Genomic DNA, 23,595 nt, shown 5'->3' on the forward strand with positions numbered 1-23,595 from the left:
GCACAAGTGGAAACGGGCCCTAATACTTTCAGTCACAGCCCATTAACAAGCATGCAGATCAGGTTCTCTGACTGAAGTCAGACTGGATTAGCTGCATGCTTGTTTCAGGAGTGTGATTCAGCCACTACTGCAGCAAAAGAGATCAGCAGGACAGCCAGGCAACTGGTATTGTTTAAAAGTAAAACATCCATATTCCTCTCAGTTTAGGTTCTCTTTAAAGGAGTACTGTAGGGGGATAGGGGGGGGGGGGAGTTGAACTTACCCGGGGCTTCTAATGTTCCCCCGCAGACATCCTGTGCCCACACAGCCACTCAACCGGCCTCCGGTTCACTTCTGGTATTTCAAACTTTAAAGTCGGAACTCGGAAAACCACTGCTCCTAGGCGGCCGTGTCCTCACTCACAGCGTACTGCGCCAGAGGCGTAGCTAGGATTTTCAGCGCCCGGGGACAAAGACTATTAATGCGCCCCCCCAAAGTCAAGGCTGCGGCGCGCGCAGCGCGCCGCGCCAAAAAGGGGGCGTGGTCACATAATAAATGTGGGTGTGGTTATGGGTGGAGCCAAATGTATATGGAGGTTAGCAGGCTCACGCTCACCCACCCTCCCTCAGTATGTACCTTCCAGCATGTTCCAAGACAAATTCAGCAATCATGAGCCCCCCCATCAAGACAAATTCAGCAATCATGAGGCCCCCAACATAACCAACTCAGCAATCATGAGGCCCCCAACAAGAAAAATTTAGCAATCATGAGGCCCCCAACAAGACAAATTCAGCAATCATGAGGCCCCCAACAAGACAAATTCAGCGATCTTGAGGCCTCCAACAAATCATGAGGCCCCCCAACAAGACAAATTCAGTAACCATGAGGCCCCCAAAAAGACAAATTCAGCAGTCATGAGTCACATAAATAGACAGCATTTCACATAAATAGGTAGAATGCCCCCATTAATATGGTAGACACCTCTCACCTGGCAGCAGTTCTCCAAAATACACTCAATCTGACGTGGTTCCCCAAAAATAGGTAGCCCCAGGTCTATAGTTGTCCCCAGAATAGGTGGCCAGCAGTATAGATGTCCCCAGAATAGGTGGCCAGCGGTATAGATGTCCCCAGAACAGGTAGCCAGGGGTAGAGATGTCCACAGAACAGGTAGCCAGGGGTATATGTGCCCAGTATATGTAGGCAGGGGTATGTGTGCCCAGTATATGTAGCCAGTGGTATATATGCCCAGTATATGTAGCCAGGAGAATAATATGTGCCCAGTATATATAGTCAGGCGTATATGTGCCCAGTATATGTAGCCAGGGGTATATATGCCCAGTATATGTAGCCAGGAGAATAATATGTGCCCAGTATATATAGTCAGGCATATATGTGCCCAGTATATGTAGCCAGGGGGTATATATGCCCAGTCCACGTAGCCAGGGGGTATATATGCCCAGTATATGTAGCCAGGGGTATATATGCCCAATATATGTAGGCAGGGGGTATATATGCCCAGTATATATAGGCAGGGGTATATATGCCCAGTATATGTAGCCAGGGGTATATATGCCAAGTATATGTAGCCAGGGGGTATATATGCCCAGTATATGTAGCCAGGGGTATATATGCCCAGTATATGTAGCCAGGGGTATATATGCCCAGTATATGTAGCCAGGGGGTATATATGCCCAGTCCACGTAGCCAGGGGGTATATATGCCCAGTCCACGTAGCCAGGGGTATATATGCCCAATATATGTAGGCAGGGGGTATATATGCCCAGTATATATAGGCAGGGGTATATATGCCCAGTATATGTAGCCAGGGGTATATGTGCCCAGAGTAGGTAGCCAGGGGTATATGTGCCCAGAGTAGGTAGCCAGGGGTATATGTGCCCAGAGTAGGTAGCCAGGGGTATAGGTGCCCAGAGTAGGTAGCCAGGGGTATAGGTGCCCAGAGTAGGTAGCCAGGGGTATAGGTGCCCAGGGTAGGTAGCCAGGGGTATATGCCCAGTATATGTAGTTAGGGGTATATGTGCCCAATATATGTAGGCAGGGGTATATGTGCCCAGAGTAGGTAGCCAGGGGTATATGTGCCCAGAGTAGGTAGCCAGGGGTATATGCCCAGTATATGTAGTTAGGGGTATATGTGCCCATTATATGTAGGCAGGGGTATATGTGCCCAGAGTAGGTAGCCAGGGTTATATGTGGCCAGAGTAGGTAGCCAGGGGTATATGCCCAGTATATGTAGTTACGGGTATATGTGCCCAATATATGTAGGCAGGGGTATATGTGCCCAGAGTAGGTAGCCAGGGGAATATGTGCCCAGAGTAGGTAGCCAGGGGTATATGTGCCCAGAGTAGGTAGCCAGGGGTATATGTGCCCAGAGTAGGTAGCCAGTAGCCAGGGGTATATGTGCCCAGAGTAGGTAGCCAGGTGTCCCCCTCCCCAGCAGGAGGGGAGCAGCGCAGAGAAGAGCTGCTCTCTCTCCCTCGCTGTCCCCTCCAATGTCTGTCCGGTGGCTGGCAGCGGCGGGCGGAACTTACCTCCGTCTTGTCGCAGCGCCGGATGGATCTGCCGCTACTCTGGTCTGGTCCAGACCAGAGCAGCGGCTGCGCACCCGAACTTCCGGCCGCCGGCCGGCGCTGGAGCGAGACGGAGGTGAGTTCCGCCCGCCGCTGCCAGCCACCCGGACATTGGAGGGGACAGCGAGGGAGAGAGAGAGCACCTAAGGTGAGGGAAGGAGGGGGGAAATGGCCCCCCTTCCCCACCGTCCGCACAGCTCTCTCTCTCTTCTCTGCGCTGCTCCCCTCCCCTCAGCCCCGCAAAAAAATAATAATACCGAAGCTCAGCTGGGTGCCCTTGGGGACCCGGCGCCCCGGGGCACTTGTCCTACCCCGACCCCCCCTAGCTCCGCGCCTGTACTGCGCAGGCACAGACCGTACTGGGTCTGCGCAATTCACTCCTGGTGATGTCAGTGGGAGCGGGAACATGGCAACGCAGGCGCAGTGGTTTTCAGACTTTAAAGTCGGAAATTCCAGGAGTGAACCGGAGGCGGGAACCAGAGCATCGGTGAGTGGCTGCGCGGGCACAGGACGTCTGCAGGGGACTATTAGATACAGTGACTAGATTTTTCTTGGCTCAACCTGGGACGGAGAGAGGTGCTAGTGCGGCACTCGAAGCGTGCTGCACCAACAAATGGGCGTGTCCATGACCACAGTGAAAAATGCGCGTGTCCATGACATGGTGTGAGCGGAGCGAACTGTAATGTTATTCTGAGGCAGTCGGCCAGAGTTTCCTTCCAAAACACAGATAGGCAATGTGACCCCAAAGGTAATTAGGCAATGTGCCCCGAACACACAAGAAAGCAGTGTTCCCACAATGATGTGGTGAAATGGGAGATTTACATCATGGATGTCAGTCCATGACATGACTATGTACTCTCTAAAGTGCTGTAGAAGATGCAAGTGCTACATAAATACATAATAATGATATGGCAGGACATTAGACTTTGACTATGGCTGGGATTAGATTGTGAGCTCTGCTAAGGACATGACTACATTCTCTGTAAAGTGCTGCAGAAGATGCTAGTGCTTTATAAATACATAATAATATCATAGGACATTAGACTATGACTATGGTGGGATTAGATTACCTCTGTCACATGAATTGCAATAACCGTTACCTCCGACAAATGAAATGCAACTACCGCTACCTCTGACACATAAAATGCAGCAGAAAATGATTACGCCGACTCCGCAAACAGTAAATGAGGCAAACATTTCCTCATGCGGCCACAGAGTCTCACGCCTAGGACACCCAGCGGCCAAACATGGGACATAACCTGGGACACATTGCAGCCTGGGACAGGGGACCCTGAACCTGGGACGTGTCCCAGGTAAAACGGGATGTCTGGTCAGTGTATATTAGAAGCCCTGGGTAAGTCCAACTAATTTTTCCCCCCTATAGTATTCCTTTACGCTGAAATGAAGTGCCAATCTTAATGCATCCTAACTCAACATATAATCCAGACAACATTTTTCTGTTTACTTTTTTCCTTGAATGATATATATATATATATATATATATATATATATACATATATATATATATATATATATATATATATATAAGTGGGAATATTGTAAGATGTGTAATATAGAACGAGTCAGTGAAGTGATGTGTGTGTGTGTGTTTAGACATGATGGAATAAGTAGCCTATGGGAGAATATAGCACAAGGCAATAGGGTATTGATGGCTGTAGTACCTCTATTCTTCACAAGGTGGCGATTTCAAAGGTTGAAATTCCGGGTGAAAAGTGAAACTGCAGGAAGTATAAAGAAGACATTGCTGAAACCGTTAGCAGAAGAGGTAATAAGGTATTATATATAAATTATATTTGATCCTAGTAATCCCTTTTTCAATTTATTGTAGTAAATAATAATTTCGATACCTCTGCCATATTCTGTGGTGCAATTCAAAGAGTCCTAAATCACATGCGTCTGTACAGTGGAGCTTACACTCTAATCTCACACACACATCCAGTGTAGCAACGAACTGATATGGCTGCCCATCATTCCTGCCCTGCTAGACCTGCCCCGGTCACGGGTCACCCATCATTCCTGCCCTGCTACACCTGCCCCGGTCACCCATCATTCCTGCCCTGCTAGACCTGCCCCGGTCACCCATCATTCCTGCCCTGCTAGACCTGCCCCGGTCACCCATCATTCCTGCCCTGCTACACCTGCCCCGGTCACCCATCATTCCTGCCCTGCTACGCCTGCCCCGGTCACCCATCATTCCTGCCCTGCTATGCCTGCCCCGGTCACCCATCATTCCTGCCCTGCTAGACCTGCCCCGGTCACCCATCATTCCTACCCTGCTAGACCTGCCCCGGTCACCCATCATTCCTGCCCTGCTACACCTGCCCCGGTCACCCATCATTCCTGCCCTGCTACGCCTGCCCCGGTCACCCATCATTCCTGCCCTGCTATGCCTGCCCCGGTCACCCATCATTCCTGCCCTGCTAGACCTGCCCCGGTCACCCATCATTCCTGCCCTGCTAGACCTGCCCCGGTCACCCATCATTCCTACCCTGCTTGGCCTGCCCCGGTCACCCATCATACCTGCCCTGCTACACCTGCCTCATCACCCATCATTCCTGCCCTGCTAGACCTGCCCCAGTCACCCATGATTCCTGCCCTGCTAGACGTGCCGCGGTCACCCATCATTCCTACCCGGCTAGACCTGCCCCAGTCACCCATCATTCCTGCTCTGCTAGACCTGCCCCAGTCACCCATCATTCCTGCCCTGCTAGACCTGCCCCAGTCACCCATCATTCCTGCCCTGCTAGACCTGCCCCAGTCACCCATCATTCCTGCCCTGCTAGACCTGCCCCAGTCACCCATCATTCCTGCCCTGCTAGACCTGCCCCAGTCACCCATGATTCCTGCCCTGCTAGACCTGCCCCAGTCACCCATCATTCCTGCCCTGCTAGACCTGCCCCAGTCACCCATCATTCCTGCCCTGCTAGACCTGCCCCGTTCACCCATCATTCCTGCCCTGCTAGACCTGCCCCGTTCACCCATCATTCCTGCCCTGCTAGACCTGCCCCGTTCACCCATCATTCCTGCCCTGCTAGACCTGCCCCAGTCACCCATCATTCCTACCCTGCTAGACCTGCCCCAGTCACCCATCATTCCTGCCCTGCTAGACCTGCCCCAGTCACCCATCATTCCTGCCCTGCTAGACCTGCCCCAGTCACCCATCATTCCTGCCCTGCTAGACCTGCCCCAGGCACCCATCATTCCTGCCCTGCTAGACCTGCCCCAGTCACCCATCATTCCTGCCCTGCTAGACCTGCCCCAGTCACCCATCATTCCTACCCTGCTAGACCTACCCCGGTCACACATCATTCCTGCCCTGCTAGTCCTGCCCCGGTCACCCATCATTCCTACCCTGCTAGACCTGTCCCAGTCACCCATCATTCCTGCCCTGTTAGACCTGCCCCGGTCACCCATCATTCCTGCCCTGCTAGGCCGTCCCCAGTCATCCATCATTACTGCCCTGCTAGACCTGCCCCAGTCACCCATCATTACTGCCCTGCTAGACCTGCCCCAGTCACCCATCATTCCTGCCCTGCTACACCTGCCCCAGTCACCCATCATTCCTCCCCTGCTACACCTGCCCCGGTCAGCCATCATTCCTGCCCTGCTAGGCCGGCCCCAGTCATCCATCATTACTGCCCTGCTAGACCTGCCCCAGTCACCCATCATTCCTCCCCTGCTACACCTGCCCCGGTCAGCCATCATTCCTGCCCTGCTAGGCCGGCCCCAGTCATCCATCATTACTGCCCTGCTAGACCTGCCCCAGTCACCCATCATCCCTGCCCTGCTAGACCTTCAGCATGTAGTGTTGGTGGTGGTATAGTGGTGAGGAGAGCTGCCTACCAAGCACTAGACCTGGGTTTGATTCCCGGCCAATGTATGTAAGCTGGCTTTTGAAATCCTACAATTCCCTGGAAGACAAGACCCTCCTCCGAGGAGTAGGGAGGAAGGGAGAAGGGAGGAAATAAGTGAAGTCTGTCGAGCAGAAATTCTTCTCATTAGGCAGAAATCAGTTCGGTGGGAAAAAAAATTGCATTCCGTAAAATTCCGCGGAATTTCATATTTTTCCGCGGAAATTCCGCCATAGTGATATAGCAATTCCGTTCCATCACAACGGAACGGTATCACCAAATTCCATCCGGAATCAAGGAATTCTTCATTCCGCGGAATCCAGCAACCATCCATACCTGCAATATACCCTTTATTCCTCCTCTACTAACTAGCCACCGAGGCAGACAGGGCTGGGAATAAGGAGACATCTCTCAGGTTGCACTGTCTTCTCGTAAACTGGCAGTTTTGGGGCGAATTACATAAAAATGTGTCGCTAGACTAGAGGCTAGTGATGAGTTTGTTGCTACAGAGCAGGCAGGAAGCCTAGCATGTGATGGAACTGGTCCTAGAGGGTGGGGTGAAAATGCGCTCTGGAGTTGTTCAGAGGTTGGACTTCACTAAAGATCCAGCATGCAGGATCCTCAGGCTCCTATACATTGTCCATGCTAGACTCTCAACAGCTGAGTTTAATCCAGTGTGTACAGAGTTTAAGAGATCATTCTAGTCTTTAAAGGAAATGTGAAACGAGGAAACTCACTGCAGGTTAGATACTTACCTAAGTAGAGGGAAAGCTCTGGATACCATAGAGCCTTTCCGATGCTCTCCCCATCCCGTTGTTCTACCTCTGTCCTCCATTGAAGTTATTTGACCGGCTATGTTAAGAACCTCCCTGGGCAGACTTCCGCAGATGAGCCCATCTGCACTGGTCACGTGGGAATACAGGCTCACACATGCACAATACAGATGCATATGTCTTCAGAAGACTCATCCGGCCTCATAGCTGTAACGGGGATGGAGCAGGAATGATGGGACGGACTAAAGACCAAGAAGGCTCTATGGCATCCAGAGCCTTACTTCTACCTAGGTATGTATATAACTCGGGTGTAAAACTGAAATACAAAGTGGGCGAAAATTGAACTACAGGAACAAGTCACGGCCTTTCATCTAGTAGCCTCTTTCCTCACTTATAAAGTTCCCTGGTGTCTAATGGCTAAAAATAGTCAGCTACATACCTATGGAGAGGGAAGACTCTGAGTCCTATAGAGTTCTATAGAGCCTTCCCTTTTCCCTCGTTTCAGCGCTGTCACCCCCATTGCATGTATTTGACCAACTGGTGGAATACACCTTCTGGAACCCTCCGAAGGCTTCAGGAGCACTTGTGTCCCCAACTGCACTCTGTACAGTGCATGCGCAATCCAGAACCTTTCCTCTCTATAGGTAACGCTGGACTTGGGTTTCTTTTAGCTCCCCTATACTTTCCTAGTGGTTCTAGGTCACCTTCATAGGTCAAGGTCTGAAAATTATCCATAGGTAAGTAGTATCTTTTTTTTTTTTTTTTTTTTGTTATTTTGTTCCTCGCCACAGATTTGCTTTAAGTGCTTGAATGACTAGGATGGTTATTCACTCACCAGAAGTTCCACCTCCCTCCTTCTCAGGAAGTGAACTTCGTAGGCTACTGAGTAAACGCTGTGGTTGTCCTGGAAGATATTTTGGTTAAACCCTATTACTAGCAACAGTAATTCCTAAGAATCTTCCAAAACAGAAGATTTCCCCCACACATTTTTCTCCCTATAGTTTTTTTTCCCTCACAGGTTCTATTAGTTTTTCCTATCTCCCTTGCATTGTTTTGGTGGTGTCAGAGGAGTTAGTTGGGGTATATAACTTGTCTGGCTTGTGTTGCCTCTCTGGATGGAATTAATAATCCCTCGGTTGAAGCAGTCCTGAAAGACTCCTTGAAATACCATCACCAGTAAGACTAACTGAGATTTTTCTATCCTACAGAGTTTCCTGTATAGATCACTGGCAAGATAATTTAAGATGAATAAGGTCCAAAGTCACAGGACTGAGAAGATATTAAACCTCACCTTGGAGATTATCCACATGTTGACTGGAGAGGTGAAGAGGATGCTGGGAGCCTCAGATGACCCCAAACATACCCCTGTTAGTATAACACAGAAACCTGACTGAGGAGGCGAGGAGGGCTCTGGGAAAATGCATAACGTAGATTTGTTACTTTTTATCTTGACACAGGATTGTAAAGTAGCTAAGGGGACATCTAGTGAGATAATGACACCCAGCAGCAGTCTCTATGGCCCATCCCAAATGACAGCACCCCCGCTTAACTCCTTGGCACCAGAAAGAAATGAAAAGAAGCTTCTAGACGTGATCTACAAGATGATTGAGCTGCTGACAGGAGAGGTGAGCAGTACTGAGAATTATGGATCAGTATCCAGTAACAGAAAATGATGTGTCTGGATGGAGACTGTAGCTTTATGTGTATAAGATTCCTATAAGTTATCAGGATGTCACTGTCTATTTCTTCATGCAGGAGTGGCAGTATACAGAAGGACACAAGGACCTCTACAAGGACAACATGATGGAGATTCAGCCTCTCCTCACATCACCGGGTAAGAGGAGACTGTCATGTTTTGTGAAGGCGAGAGCAGTACGGAGGGTCCACCTACATTCCCCCCCCCCCCATCTGATAATCACATAGAGACAATGTATTCAGTCAGCGTGTGTTTCCTACAGGTGGATCCAGTGACGGTAACCCACCAGAGAGATTTACAGGTCCTCTTTATTCCTGGGATTGTCCACAGGAAGATCCCACCTCCCACCATTGTCAAGTAGGTGGAAATGGTTATTATTATTATTAATAATTGTATTTATAAAGCACCAACATATTACGCAGCGCTGGGCAATAAATATATACAATGATACAAGGATGACAGACATAACAAGGTTGTACAACATAGAACAACGTTATACAAGGGAAATTGTACAGAATACATGATCATGCAATATGGTCTGGTTAGGGGGGCCCAGTAATACAAGTACAGGCAGTCATAGGAAAGGAGCAAACGATCCTGTAGATTACACTAGGGAAGGGATGACCCTGCCAGAGGCTTACAATCTAAAGGGGAGGGGGATGGGCACACTAGGTGGGGCTGTGAAATAAATAATCAGCAGAGAGTTACTGTGTGGTAGGGGAGTCTAGAACTGTTACTACACATTGTATTGCATCACAGTGATAATGCTCCACATACTACTCTGAAGTGTATTAGTGTTTATGTCATGAAAACAGTCATTTTGTGGATTTAGGGTGAAGAGGTCTGTGATATGAAGGTTGAGGTTAAAGAGGAAGAAGACAGGACACATGTAATGGGTGATCTGCAGTCTACGGAGGAGGGTGACATGATGGGGACAAATACAGAGGAAGAAGAGACATATGTGAGGAGTGATCAGCGGTCTATGGAGGAAGGTGACAGGATGGGGATAATTACAGAGGAAGAAGAAGAGACGTATATGAGGAGTGATCATCAGTCTGTGGAGGAGGGTGACATGTTGAGGACAAGTAAAGCGGAAGAAGAAGAGACATATGTTAGGCGTGATCATCAGTCTGTGGAGGAGGGTGACATGATGAGGACATTTAAAGAGGAAGAAGAAGAGACATATTTGAGGAGTGAACAGCAGTCTGTGGAGGAGGGGGACATGAGGACTGTCAAGTTGGAGTCATGTTCTTTTGATATCAGCACTGGTAAGTTATACTCACTGTCCTCACTACATATGAGTGCTCTGAGAGTGCAGCCTGATGTGAAGATAAACTTTCCTATCCTCTAATGAACAAGTCCCTGTATGAAATGTCTGACAAATGGATTGAAGGAATAGGTTAGGTGAAACTCTTAAAAGGGCACTTTTGCAAAATAATAAGAGGGCAGGGCTGGATTTCTGGAAAGGCCACAAGACCCGGGCCTTGGGCGGCAGCTGGCCAAGGGGCAGCTGGACACATAACAGGGATTGCTGCACATGGAAGAAGAGGCTGCAAATGGAATAGAAAGGTTGCAAATAAGGAGCAACACATGGAAATAGGGAGCTGCTGCCCAAGGGACCCATATAGACCTGAAGGAGGGTGCTGTACATGAATGTTAGACATGGAAGAGGGTGCTGCACAAGAAATAGGGAGGTGGGAGGGGGCTGCTGTACCTGAATGTTACACATGGCAGAGGGGGCTACACAGGGAATAGTGGGGGGGGGGCTGCTGTACCTGAATGTTAGACATGGCAGAGGGGGCTACACAAGTAATAGGGAGGTGGGGGGCTGCTGTACCTGAAAGTTAGACATGGCAGAGGGGGCTACACAAGGAATAGTGGGGGGGGGCTGCTGTACCTGAATGTTAGACATGGCAGAGGGGGCTACACAAGGAATCGGGGGGGGGGGGGCTGCTGAGGACACCTGAGGTGAGAGGGATATGGAGGCTGCCATACTCATTTCATCTTAAACAATAGCAGTGCAAGTATGCACGGTAGTGCAGCATAGTGTGCACTCCTAAGTAGCGCATTCCCTTTAGTTTATGGCCACTCCTACCACAAGATGTGACTGGTCCCAAATGCTGCCTGTCATACAGCATATACCACGTAGGGGCTTTCTGTAAGCCCGCCTGAACAGCTTTCACTGCCAATAGCAGCGCTGCTCTAGCATACTGGCTGTTCTGGATTGGGCAATGGTCTTGTGTGCATATACAGTGACAGGACCATTGCCCAATCCAGAACAGCCAGTATGCTAGTGCAGCGCTGCTATTGGCACAGAAGGCTGTTCAGACGGGCTTACAGAAAGCCCCTACGTGGTATATGCTGTATGACAGGCAGCATTTTAGGCCAGTCACATCTTGCGGTAGGAGCTATAAATTAAAGGGAGCGCACATTATTTAGGAGCGCACGCTATGCTGCACTACCGCGCATCGTATTTAGCAGACGTTGGTGTCATTTAGCTTGCGCTGCTTTAGCAGCGCAGCTTAAAGGATACCCGAACTGAAATGTGACATAATGATAGACATGTGTATTTACAGTGCCTAGCACACAGATAACTATGCTGTGTTCCTTTTTTTCTTTCTCTGCCTGAAAGAGTTAAATATCAGGTATGTAAGTGGCTGACTGAGTCCTGACTCAGACAGGAAGTGACTACAGTGTGACCCTCACTGATAAGAAATTACCCTTTTTTACCTCTTTCTTGCTCACAGAAGCCATTTTCTGCTTGGAAAGTGTTTTATAGTTGGAATTTCTTATCAGTGAGGGTCACGCTGTAGTCACTTCCTGTCTGAGTCAGGACTGAGTCAGCCACTTGCATACCTGATATTTAACTATTTCAGGCAGAGAAAGAAAAAAATGAACACAGCATAGTTATTTGTGTGCTAGGCACTGTACATAGACATGTCTGTCTCATTATGTCACATTTCAGTTTGGGTATCCTTTAATGAATCAACCCCTTTGGCTGAAATAGTGTCTGAATCTCACACCTGAAACAAGCATGCAGCTAATCCAGTCATACTTCAGTCAGAAGCATCCGATTTGCATACTTGTTCATGGTCTATGGCTAAAAGTATTAGAGGCAGAGGAGCAGCAGAACAGGCAGGAAATTAGCATTGTTTAAAATAAAAAAGGAAATAATATGTCAGCCTACATACCCCACCCACCTCAGGTGTGCTTTAACCACTTCACTACTGAGGGGTTTTACCCCTGGAGCACCAGAGCAATTTTCACCTTTCAGCGCTCCTTCCATTCATTCGTCTATAACTTTATCATTACTTATTGCAATTAAATGAACTATATCTTGTTTTTTTCGCCACTAATTAGGCTTTCTTTAGGTGGGACATCATGCCAAGAATTATTTTATTCTAAATGTGTTTTAATGGGAAAAAATGTGGGGAAAAAATCCTTATTTTTCAGTTTTCGGTCATTATAGTTTTTAAATAATGCATGCTACTGTCATTAAAATCCATGAAATGTATTTGCCCATTTGTCCCGGTTATTACACCATTTAAATGATGTCCCAATCACAAATGTTTGGCGCCAATATTTTATTTGGAAATAAAGGTGCATTTTTTTCAGTTTTGCGTCCATCCCTAATTACAAGCCCACAGTTTATAAAGTAACAGTGTTATACCCTCTTGACATAAATATTTAAAGCCAATGGTTACCAATTTATAAATAAAAAGGTCAGATACTCACCTAAGGAGAGGTAAGGCTCGGTCCTAATGAGCCTTCCCTCTCCTCTCCCGGTGCCTTCGGTGCTGCGCTGGCTCCCCCGTTCGCGTCCGCCGCCGCAGGGACTTTGGAGGTCTTCGGGAGCACTCGGGCTTCCGAAGACGGGCCGCTCCATACTACGAGTGCGTCATAGAGGGCGCTCGCGCATGCGTAGTATGGAGCGGCCCGCCTTTTGGGAGCCTGAGTGCTCCCGAAGGCTTCCGAAAGCTCCCTTCGGCTGCGGAAGTGGCAGTATTTGACCGAACTGGTCGAATACTGCTACGGGGGATCAGGGCCGGCGCTACCACTAAGGAAAAGGAGGCAGCTGCCCCAGGGCCCCAGAGCTTGTAGGGGCCCCCAGTGGCTACAAGAGGAAAAAAAAAATATTCAAATCGGCCTTATACTCCAAAGGCTAGATATTTTTTATGTATAGATAAATAAACTATCAATTACAAACTTGGATACGAGCGCTATTCTCTGTTTTTTGTCTATTTTTATGTTTGGTGGGGATTAAAGGGATACCCACACCTTGAGAATTAAGCAGCTGATTGATTGGGAGGATAGGGAGACAGAGTAGCGCCTTTTTACTTCTCCTTCTTTTTGCTTCTCCCAAATCGGCCTTATAGTTTTTGAGAAAATCGATTTTAAAGTTTCAAAGGATAAAAAAAAACACATTTAAAAACCTGCCGACTTTAATGGTTAATAGCAAATCCACCGTAAATGCTAGAAACCCTAAATTTGCAGGATATGTTAAGGAGATCATTAGGAATAAGAGGAAAAAAGACCTTATAGTTTATGAGAAAATCGATTTTAAACTTTAGAAGGAAAAAAGTATACTTTAATACATCCCCAACAATTGTTGCCTCTGAAGAAGCAGTAAAATCTGTGAAACGGCTGTTAGGCTTTTGCAATAATCTGTCAGGAAACTTGGGGATGTATTAAAGGTGTTGTGTGCAGCATATCCTGCTGGCTGGTGCCCGGACTTCTATTTTGTTTCTCCTGTTACCACATCCTAAATATTTACATCCCTAATTATTAACCCAACTAGAACGAAAGTGACATCTGAAATCTAAAGTTTAGGTTATTAGTGGCAGAAAAAGAAAAACTGTAAACCGTGAAAAACAAAGGGATATTTAGGAACACAACCCCACATAAATCAGTGGGTCACGTGATTGGTCCCCCAATGAAAAGAGTACATTAAACTCAGAAACTCAGCACAATACCTGTTTAATCATATTTGGCAATGAACGGCAGGAACACCCAATATCTGACAGGCAGAGCCAAATGACACACAGACACAGTGGCAACCCGAAAACACCCAGCAGAGCATCAAATAGGCAAGAATGAGACATAACTAGTATTCTCGTTCAAGCCAGGGAACCTCGTAGCCTCCAAATCAAAGATCCAACGAGACTCTCCCTGTATCAATAGTCGGTCCATGTCTCCACCTCAGATGCAGGCATGGATACGATCAAGGCCGACGAAACGCATCCTGGTCGAACTACCTGCGTGTGCTGTTTTAAAGTGTCTGGCCACCGGAGTTAGGTTAGACAGACTCTTGCTTTTAATGCTGGTTACATGATCGGAAATACGCGAACGTAGTTCACGTTTTGTTTTACCTACATAGAAAGCTCCACATGGACACAAAAGTAGTTAAACCACCAATATAGTGCTACAATTAAAGTAGTGCGCAAGTTCCTAATCCCTACCATCCGGTAGCCTGACAGATCTACCGACCTGTATGTATCTACACATGGTACAAACACCGCAGGCATAGGTTCCCATCACCTTACAATGTTTCTTACCAGTTAAGGGATCAGTAAAGTGTTTGTTCACTAGCCTATCCCTCAGAGAGGTTGCCCGTCGAAAAGAGAACAGAGGTCTGGCGGGAATGTACTTACTTAATTTAATATCTTTAGCAAGGATATGCCGATGTTTCTCAATTATGCGTGTAATTATCTGATGCTGAGCTGAGTACCTAGTGCAAAACTGCACAGTGCGTTCCGTGTCACTTTCACACTGAGGGCCAGTGGAAAGCAAAGATGCCCGAGTACTGGCATCTGCCCTCCTATATGCCAGTTTCAAAGTCCCCTGGGAGTATCCCCTCTCCCTAAACCTCCTCTTCAAATTACTAGCTTCTGCCTTAAAAGACATATCATCAGAGCAGTTACGTCTTACTCGTAGGTATTGACCCACTGGTATCCCCCTCACAGTGTGAGCGGGATGAAAGCTGTCTGCCCTCAGGAGTGAGTTAGTAGCAGTATATTTTCAATACTGACGGGTCGACAGTTGACCACAATTATCTAGTGAGATGGAGATATTGAGAAATGGGATCTCCGTGGGGCTGAACTGCATAGTGAATTTAAGATTCTTAGAATTTACGTTCTGTACATCAACAAACTTATTCAGGAGAATCTGTCCCCCTGTCCAAAAAAACGATGATGTTATCGATGTACCCGTGCCATGCTAAAATATGGCACAGGTACATCGAGATAACATCGCTTGAAAACAATTCATGTTCCCACTCCCCCAGGTACAGGTTTGCGTAAGCGGGGGCACAAGTTGTGAGAACTTGAGAATGAGAAAGCAAGCCACACACATTCCCTTCCCTGGCTAATCATCTGCCCTGTCCTGACTCCTTTACCCTTCCTATAAACATATAGCAGCAGTGAGTGACAGCCAGAGGAGCTTCTGTGACTGAGAGGCGGCAAGGAAGGTTTGATGAATGCGGGAGTCTGACTGAGGGGTTTGCAGGGCTGGATGTGGAGAGTGGCTGACTGCCTCCCTGGGGGAAAGAAGTACATTGGTGACCCAGCGGCAGCCGCTCCTCCTGCAGACAGTGCAGTCTTCCTGGACTGGAGGAGTGTGCTTTTCCTCCTGGCTCGGCTCCATGTGCGCGCTGACAGGCGTGTGGGGGTGGGCTGGCTCGGCTGCCTCTCTTTCTATAGGCTGAAGAGAGGCGCCAGGTTCAAAATGCTGCCACTGATTGGAGAGAGAGCTAAGGGAGGAAGGGAGGGACAGAGGAGGACTCTTCTTTACTCAGCCACCCGGAGTACCGCGGCTCTCTGTAGTGTAGTGCCTATGCGCAACAGCATCGCTGGGACGATTGTACACATTTATACGGAAAGTCTCGGTGCAGGGGGGGTTCAGACACTTGGAACACCCCCTTCCGTGCGCCAGTGACCTGTAGCCCATCAAGGACAGGTAACAGATGCGATGTATCATGAATATATGACAGGAGTGCCTGTACATGTGGTTGTAAAAAAAGATCCACATATATACTGATTTTTTTCAGTTAAGGATCCACGTCCAGAGACAATTGGATGGCCAGGAGGCCCATCCAGTCTCTTGTGGACTTTGGGTAAAGCATAGAAGGTCGGAAGGATAGGATTTGCAACCTTCAAAAATCTGCCCGTATTGTCATCAATTACAGATCATATAACCGTATTGTCGATTATCGCAAATAATTTACGTTGACACCGAGTGGCCCTAGACGCAGAGACCCCCACATAGCAATCCCACCTTCTCAGAATCTCCCAATACATTCCTGTATGCATTTACCGACATGATGACCACATTGCCACCCTTTTTCGAGGGCTTGATAATCCATTTTTTGTTTACCATTAAATCATGTCATGTCTCACGGTCCTCATGATCGTCGACGGATGTTTTTTGGCCCTTTAGTTTTGTCACATCCCTTTTAACCACATTGATAAATGTTTTCAGGTTGGGACTCAAAGTAAATGGGGGAAATTTAATGGATCTATTTTGTAAACCAACATCATCCAGCCGGGGAAGGAAAAAGCTGGGCCACCATCCCCCATCCCCATCCCCAACCCCATCCAAAAGGGGCTGCACCTGTGTTGTCTTCTTCTGCAGGCGAGTTTTCAAGTGCCAATTCCTGTAATGATTATAGAGCAATCATGTCCTCATCAGACCAGGGTTTATTGTCAAGATTAACAGTTGGGTGTTTCGAAGATTTTTCATATAGAGACTGTAGGAGAATCTTGCGACTTAAAAGGTGCAAGTCCACCACAGTTTCAAAGATGTCAGCAATATATGTGGGACAAAAACCCAAACCCTTCAATAACAGTGTCAAATAGGACTGAGGAATGAATTCTTCTGTCAAATTACCTGTAGGCCATCATTTCCCACAAGTTGTTCTACCGACCAGACAGGAAGTGACTACAGTGTGACTCTCACTGATAAGACATTCCAACTATAAAACCCTTTCCTAGCAGAAAATGGCTTGTGAGAGCAAGAAAGAGGTAAAAAGGGGAAGGTGAGGGTCACGCTGTAGTAACTTCCTGTCTGAGTCAGGACTGAACCAGCCAGTTACATACCTGATATTTAACTCTTTCCGGCAGAGAAAGGAGAAAAAAAAAAAGGAACAGAATAGTTATTTGTGTGCTAGGCACTGTACATACTATCTCATCATGTCACATATCACTTTGGGTATCCTTTATCTCATGCTGCATCTTCTATACCTGTGTAATTGTCGACAGTAGAGTTCTGTCTCGCTTGCTGATTGTTGTACTCTTTGCTTCTTATAACCTTAATTTTGCCCCAACAGATGGGCAGAATATGGGGAGACCCTCGGAGGGATGTCTTATCTCCTCTCCAGATGACAATGGCGTCACACAATGTTTTCCATCAGCATACCCCATTACTGGAAATACACATTACAGACTTTACTATGAGGAGAGAGCACCGGATCCTTATAATCGTGACAGATCCCATCCAGGAGGTAACAGTGAGGAGAGGTCACATGACCCGTCTCATTCTGAGGAATCTCTTTGTAAATCTCGTAGTTTTAGACATGGAGGTGATAAAACATTTGCATGTCCTGAGTGTGATAAATGCTTTACCTATAAATCCCTTCTGCTTTCCCATCACAAAGTGCACACAAACGAGCGCCCCTTTTCCTGTTCCCAGTGCCATAAAGGTTTCAAACGTAAAGGAGGCCTCTTAGTACATCAGAGAAGCCACACTGGGGAACGACCTTTCTCCTGTCCAGCGTGTAGGAAATGTTTCACTCTTAAGTCATCCCTTCTCATGCACCAGAACAGATATATGGGGAAGTGTGCTTTTTTCTGCTCGGAATGCAGGAAAGGTTTCAGTAGTAAAAGGACTTTTCTGATACACCAGAGGCGCCACACAGTAAAGTACCCATTTTCATGTTCGGAATGTGGAAAAGGGTTTGAATACAAAGGACACCTTCTCAACCATCATAGAACTCACACCGGCGAGCGGCCATTTTCCTGTTCAGAGTGTGGGAAATGTTTCATTCAGAAATCAGGTCTGATGACACACAAGAAACGAAATGGACATTGAGGCAAGCCATGTGTGTTTGGGGTCTTTTCACAAAATGCACTGTTTTGTTTTTGTTTTTTTAAACATTTTATTTTTTATTTGGAATACCATGAAAATAGCATACATTTGTTGCATGTCAAAGCAGGGATATAAATAAATAGTATAGCAGACCACCGTCCCCCTGTTACATCACAGAACACAATACAACTTTATATAATGCAACTTACCCCATGGAACAAGGAAAGCTCCCCCCCGCCCTCCTTGCACTCCTGTTCCCTCTTGCTTGACTTATACAGTATCATACAAACTAGAAAACCTAGACAAAAAATAGTATCAATATAGGCATTTCCTAATGAACCATGGGATACGTAATACAGATTTTGAGGAACTGTGTCTTGGTACAGAACCCATTAAGAAATCCCTGTCCTAGCTCTATGCCATCATGTCGAACCTGACAAAACCACAACTATCACTCTTTCTCACATGGGAATCAGAACTAGGGACTACCTTCACAGCAGCTCAAAAAGATAAAATGTGCACATTTGCTCACAAATCCTCCAACACAGTTAGGATTCAGGAGATTAACTACAAACTGCTCACTAATTGGTACTATACCCCGGTTAAACTCCAAAAAATGTTTCCAAAGAGAGAAGACAAATGATGGAGATGTAAGACGTAGAGAGGTACTCTAACACATATTATGTGGTCCTGTTCTGTTTGATTTCTGGAGACTAATTGAAAGGCTCCTGAAGTCGGTGACTGATAGAGCAGTCCCTTACGTCCCTGAATTCTATCTCCTTCATCTCAAGGATTGGAGCATGAAAAGCTATAAATCATCGGTGGTCAAACATATCCTCAACGCAGCCAAATGCTTATTAGTATGGCACTGGAGAAGTGAGGAACCCCCAGGAGTGGAAGAATTGATAAAATAAATAGATGGCATAGAGCTGATGGGGAACCTTACATACACAGCATTAGATAAAATTGAGTCATATAAAAAGACTTGGTCCTACTGGAATTACTTTAGAACCACAGGGGACTTCCAAGTGGTACTGAATGGCTCATAGCTTAGTTTCATTAAAAGTGTAATGCAAACAGGCCTGAAGCAAAAGTTGATGGTGGTACTTATTACGAAGCACTCAGAGGCAGCAACGAGCAGAATCAGCATCTAGGAGATATATACCCAGTGGGAAAACAGGGGGAGGAGGGTGGGAAGGGAGGGGAATAATAAAAACCAAAAAGTGGAAATGAGTGGACAAAAGCCATAACTCTGTAATACATCCACAGATCCCACAAACACCTAAGCCGTACTATGTTGTGTACTGCGAGGTTTATAAAATCACCTATGAATGTGCATATGTGCAACATATATTATAAGTGTTACGTACATTGGATTATACAAATTTTCAGAGGCAATGTTGAGCCGTATGAAATTAATAAGCAATTTAATCTGAATAAGAATGTTTGTAATAATTCTGTCTGTTATTTTTTTCAACTGTTCCACACAATTTCCAAAATAAAGATTTAAAAAAAATACTATCAAGTCGATTCCTCCAGATGGACCCCACTCTAAGGACAGCAATTAGACCAATATATCTTCCCAATGCTTCATCAGCACTAATCCAGATGTAAGGCTCCAAGAGAAGCCTTGAAATCATGAACCTGATATTACCCATCAAGGCCCGTCTCTCCTCCAGGGACATGTGACTCAGCGTATATAAAAATTAGGTGAAACGAATATTCACAAAGGGAGGCAGCAACCAACCACTGGAAACAGATGGAGATGCACAAACCCAACCCCACTCGGGTACCCAGAGAGGGTGGTGATGGTCAAACAGCAGTAATGTCCTGACATGTGGCATTAGCCACATGGTGACCAGACTAAGCCCTCACATGGAGGGAAACAAGCACAAACAGGGTAAGTGGTGCTCAGGAGTGTATAAAACGGAGTTACATACAAATAAAAGAGAAAAAGGGGGCGGTGGCTTACCTCAATAATGACAAATTTGTATAAATAAATATAATGAATTTTTAATAAGCTCAGGAAATGTTTCATGTGTCTCCGCCCACTTCCTCAGGCCAAATAAAGTGCTGAAAGGGTTTCAAGAGCCAGATGCAGAGCTCTAATTTGTTGTTATTGCGGTAAGCCACCTCCCCCTTTTCTCAATGATTTGTTTTCAACTCATTCTTGGTACGTTTGTCCTTTGCTTGGAAGGTGTGTAACTTATCCAATACTGTATGAAGAGCCTCCAAGACAGAAATAGACATCTCTGTGCCACTAACAGAATGATATGAAACAACGCACATGGCTTACTCTAATAATCCTGCACATCAGCCGCTGTATAACTGAAGACACATAGGTCCTTACTTTTCTGTACCAGAGTGCACTGTTGTAAGAACTAAGAAATCACATTTTAGACATGTCAATGAACCTGGAGTTCCTAGAGACGCCTGCCAGCCTGGGGACTGTGGTGGAGATATCCTGACTTATTCTTCCTGGTTTTATGCGATTGTTTCTGAGAGTTCTCTGATAATGACCACAGAATGACATTCACTGTCCATACTGAAGCATCTGGACTTCTTGGAGCTTAGACCTTGTGGCAGAGCATAGGCGCCCAACAGACATTTGTGATATTATACAAGGATAAGACTGGAATGGGGTCTTCTTGGACTAACATGAAAAGAAGGTGAGTGGGAGGTTCACAATAAACCTTTGTTTAACCAGAAAATAGGCTTTATTCATCAATAAGGCTCACAGTTTACAACAAAACATGACATGGGATCCAGTAAAAGTACAGCATAATCTGACATTACATATAGCACAGCAATGCAATTGGTCAACAAAACACCCATGTAAAACGGGTGCATAGTATAAGTTGTTATGTACTAGGTCATAACCTGAGTTCACACATCCAGTGCAGCATATCAGGAGTGAAACTAGAAATCACTGGGCCTGCAAAACTTTGAATGGGGCCCCCTCCCCCCTGCTCACTTAATAGGGACTGTCTACAGATCTGTGTCTACAAAACTTTGTATGATTCGTTATCAGTGGCTGAGCAGATGCAGTCATTAGAACAAAACGTTTTTTCTCTCCTTGCCCTTAGTTGTCAGTCTCTCATGACGGGTCCCCCTGTGGCTTCTGGGCCCCCCTTCGACTGCATCCCTTGCAGGGTCTATTGTTACGCGGCTGCAGCATATGAATCATGCGGGTTACCTTAATATAGCTACAGTTTAGGATAAACAAACTGCTGCCCTGGGTATACATAGTTGACTACTTGTAGCCAAAAAGTGGCCAGTGGAGGGCCCTCCCTCACCAGGTGATAGATGTCTATCCCACATTTAGGGCATTGATCATTGGCATCTGGTTTGTATTTAGCTACTCTAGCTGGGGTGAGATAGGCCTGATAAATTATATATAGTTGGGTTGCCCTGAATTTAACACAAACAGACACTTAATGGACCATCTCCAGAGCATCAACTCAATCCAACAATAAACCTTTAAAATCAAAATTTCAGAAAGGTGCAGGTGTGGGGGTGGTCAAACGACCCCCTGGAGAGAAAAAAATAAACAGAGACAACTGGAGCTCTGATGGTGCAATAAGTCACAACAAGAGGATAGGAAAGCAGAAGGCAAAATCTGTACTCACAAAGGGAGGTTACAGAGGGGCAACCAACTGCTGTAGGCAGGTGGAGATCTACAAACTACAGACCCGACTCCACTTAGGTGTCTAGGCAAGCTGGGTGTGGTCGCACTCCGTGTAAAAAAGAACAACCGAATGGGTTTAGAAGTGGCTGAGCCACATCAGACCAGGCGGTGTACCCCTCCAAGTGAGGGTAAGGTGGCACAAGGGGAAAGAGGTGCCCAGAGAATGATAAAACGCAGTTAAAACCAGTTAAAAAGAAAAAAAAGTAGATGGCTTACCTTAAATGAAGAAACAATCTCATGATTAATGACTTCTAATAAGCACTGGCAATGCAATTTCATGGGACTGCGTCCACTTCCTCAGGCCAAATGAAAGTGTCTAAAATTACCAAATACAAGGCGTTTAGTGCTCAAGCACTAGAAATACATACGGTATATATATATATATATATATATATATATATATATATATATATATATATATATATATATATATATATATATATACATATACATATACACACACACGCTCATCATTTGGATTCAGTAAAGCTAAAGTCCTAGGAGGATATTCCAAGCAAAATAGTTAATCCTTCTGTTGGATCAAAAAAAAAAATTAAAAACAATAAAAATCGGTCAGTCAATCAAAAATGGTACCACTTCAGGGAGCTTAGATTGAGATGGTAATAGTGGTGATAATGGTATCTAAAAAAAATCTATTAGGTGTTTTTGGCAGGAGGTTTATAATGATGTTCCCACTTGTGACCCTCCCATTCTCCGGTCTTCACCCAGAAGAGGAGTGAATGGCGGGAAACATCAGAATCATTTAGTTTGCCAACTACAAAGGGGGGGGGGGGGGGGGGGGGGCTATCCAGAATTAGTTTTGGCTCATACAGGTTCTGGAAAGATGGGGGGGGGGGTCGAATAATGTCCTAAAGCCAAGAGCAGAGGCTGCCATCCTACAGTGCCACTTGTTGCACTGGGCAATCATCTGTAATCCCTAAGGAGACATGGGGGAGGGGGGAACAGCTGTGATGACCCAGTTCTACATGAAAGAAACCAGCAGTGATGGCTGACGCTGCTGAGGATACCGATTGGTGGTGACATTTGTCATCTGGGGCAGTGCTGGCAAATGTGTTCCAGTTCAGTAGTGTTCCTTTCTGTGGTTGGTCCCAACTTCTGGGCAGCATTCGGCAAGGCTGGAACATCGTGGCAAGCCCACCCCTTACTGTCTGAAAATTTGACTTCAGCCAAAAGTCGTATTTTTCAATGAATGTTAAAGGGACCAGGGGGAGAGAGAGGAAAGGATCTTGTGTCCACTTGCTTTGGGAAATCAGTGTGTTTTGTACTGGGTCCTGTGGTGGCTTTGTAGCTACATCATTGGATATATTTGTTTTCTGTGTCTGTTTATACTTGTTCCACTGTTGTGAGCTTTTGTATACAAGCACAGGCTGAAAGGTGAGCTGCAGTCTCAGTGCAGTTTGCATTACCTCTAGTCAGGGGGAAATAAAGTCACATAATTAGCTCAGTAGGAAGAAGCCTCTGGATGGTCCAGAGTCTTCCCTGACCAGCCTACGTCACTCCTGCGCTACACTGGGACCCCCTACACAATATTCAACATTAATTTCCAATATTGCTTGCAGTCACACTCCCCTTTTGTGTACGGGAGTGGCAACAATGTGCTGATGCAGAGTATGGCTCACCCCTCACAGTAGTATGAAGATCTGCTTTGCACCTCTGTGCATGAGTGGCCCCATGCTACGGTGCAGGTGTGGACCCCACTGGCACCTGCACAGTGTGGCTACTCTTGTACACAGAGCAAGGCTACGAAGATGAAGAGGGTCCTGACCAGCAGCCATCCCCTCCGGATGTGGAGAATGGGGGGAGCTTTCTCCTACTATGGTAAGTATCAAACTTTTTTTATTCTTTCTTTCAACAAGTTTTATTGAAAAAGATGAATAGCAAAGTACATTATATAACATCG

General features: G+C 46.4%; 1 protein-coding gene across 2 annotated transcripts; it reads left to right on the forward strand.

The window, feature by feature from the left end:
- Positions 1–4,285: 4,285 nt before the first annotated feature.
- LOC137535124 (oocyte zinc finger protein XlCOF7.1-like) lies at positions 4,286–19,162 on the forward strand. Of its 2 annotated transcripts, none has more exons than XM_068256936.1 (7): positions 4,286–4,358; positions 8,418–8,576; positions 8,667–8,834; positions 8,965–9,043; positions 9,168–9,262; positions 9,738–10,173; positions 17,229–19,162. In XM_068256936.1, exons 2-7 carry the CDS (start codon positions 8,454–8,456, stop codon positions 17,987–17,989), a joined length of 1,662 nt encoding a protein of 553 aa, XP_068113037.1. In that variant the 5' UTR covers positions 4,286–4,358; positions 8,418–8,453; the 3' UTR covers positions 17,990–19,162. The 2 variants fall into 2 exon arrangements, with proteins under 2 accessions (XP_068113037.1, XP_068113038.1); XM_068256937.1 differs by having other exon boundaries at positions 4,297–4,350.
- Positions 19,163–23,595: the final 4,433 nt, after the last annotated feature.

Source organism: Hyperolius riggenbachi, chromosome 10 (assembly GCF_040937935.1).
Source record: "Hyperolius riggenbachi isolate aHypRig1 chromosome 10, aHypRig1.pri, whole genome shotgun sequence".
Lineage (NCBI taxonomy): Eukaryota > Metazoa > Chordata > Amphibia > Anura > Hyperoliidae > Hyperolius > Hyperolius riggenbachi.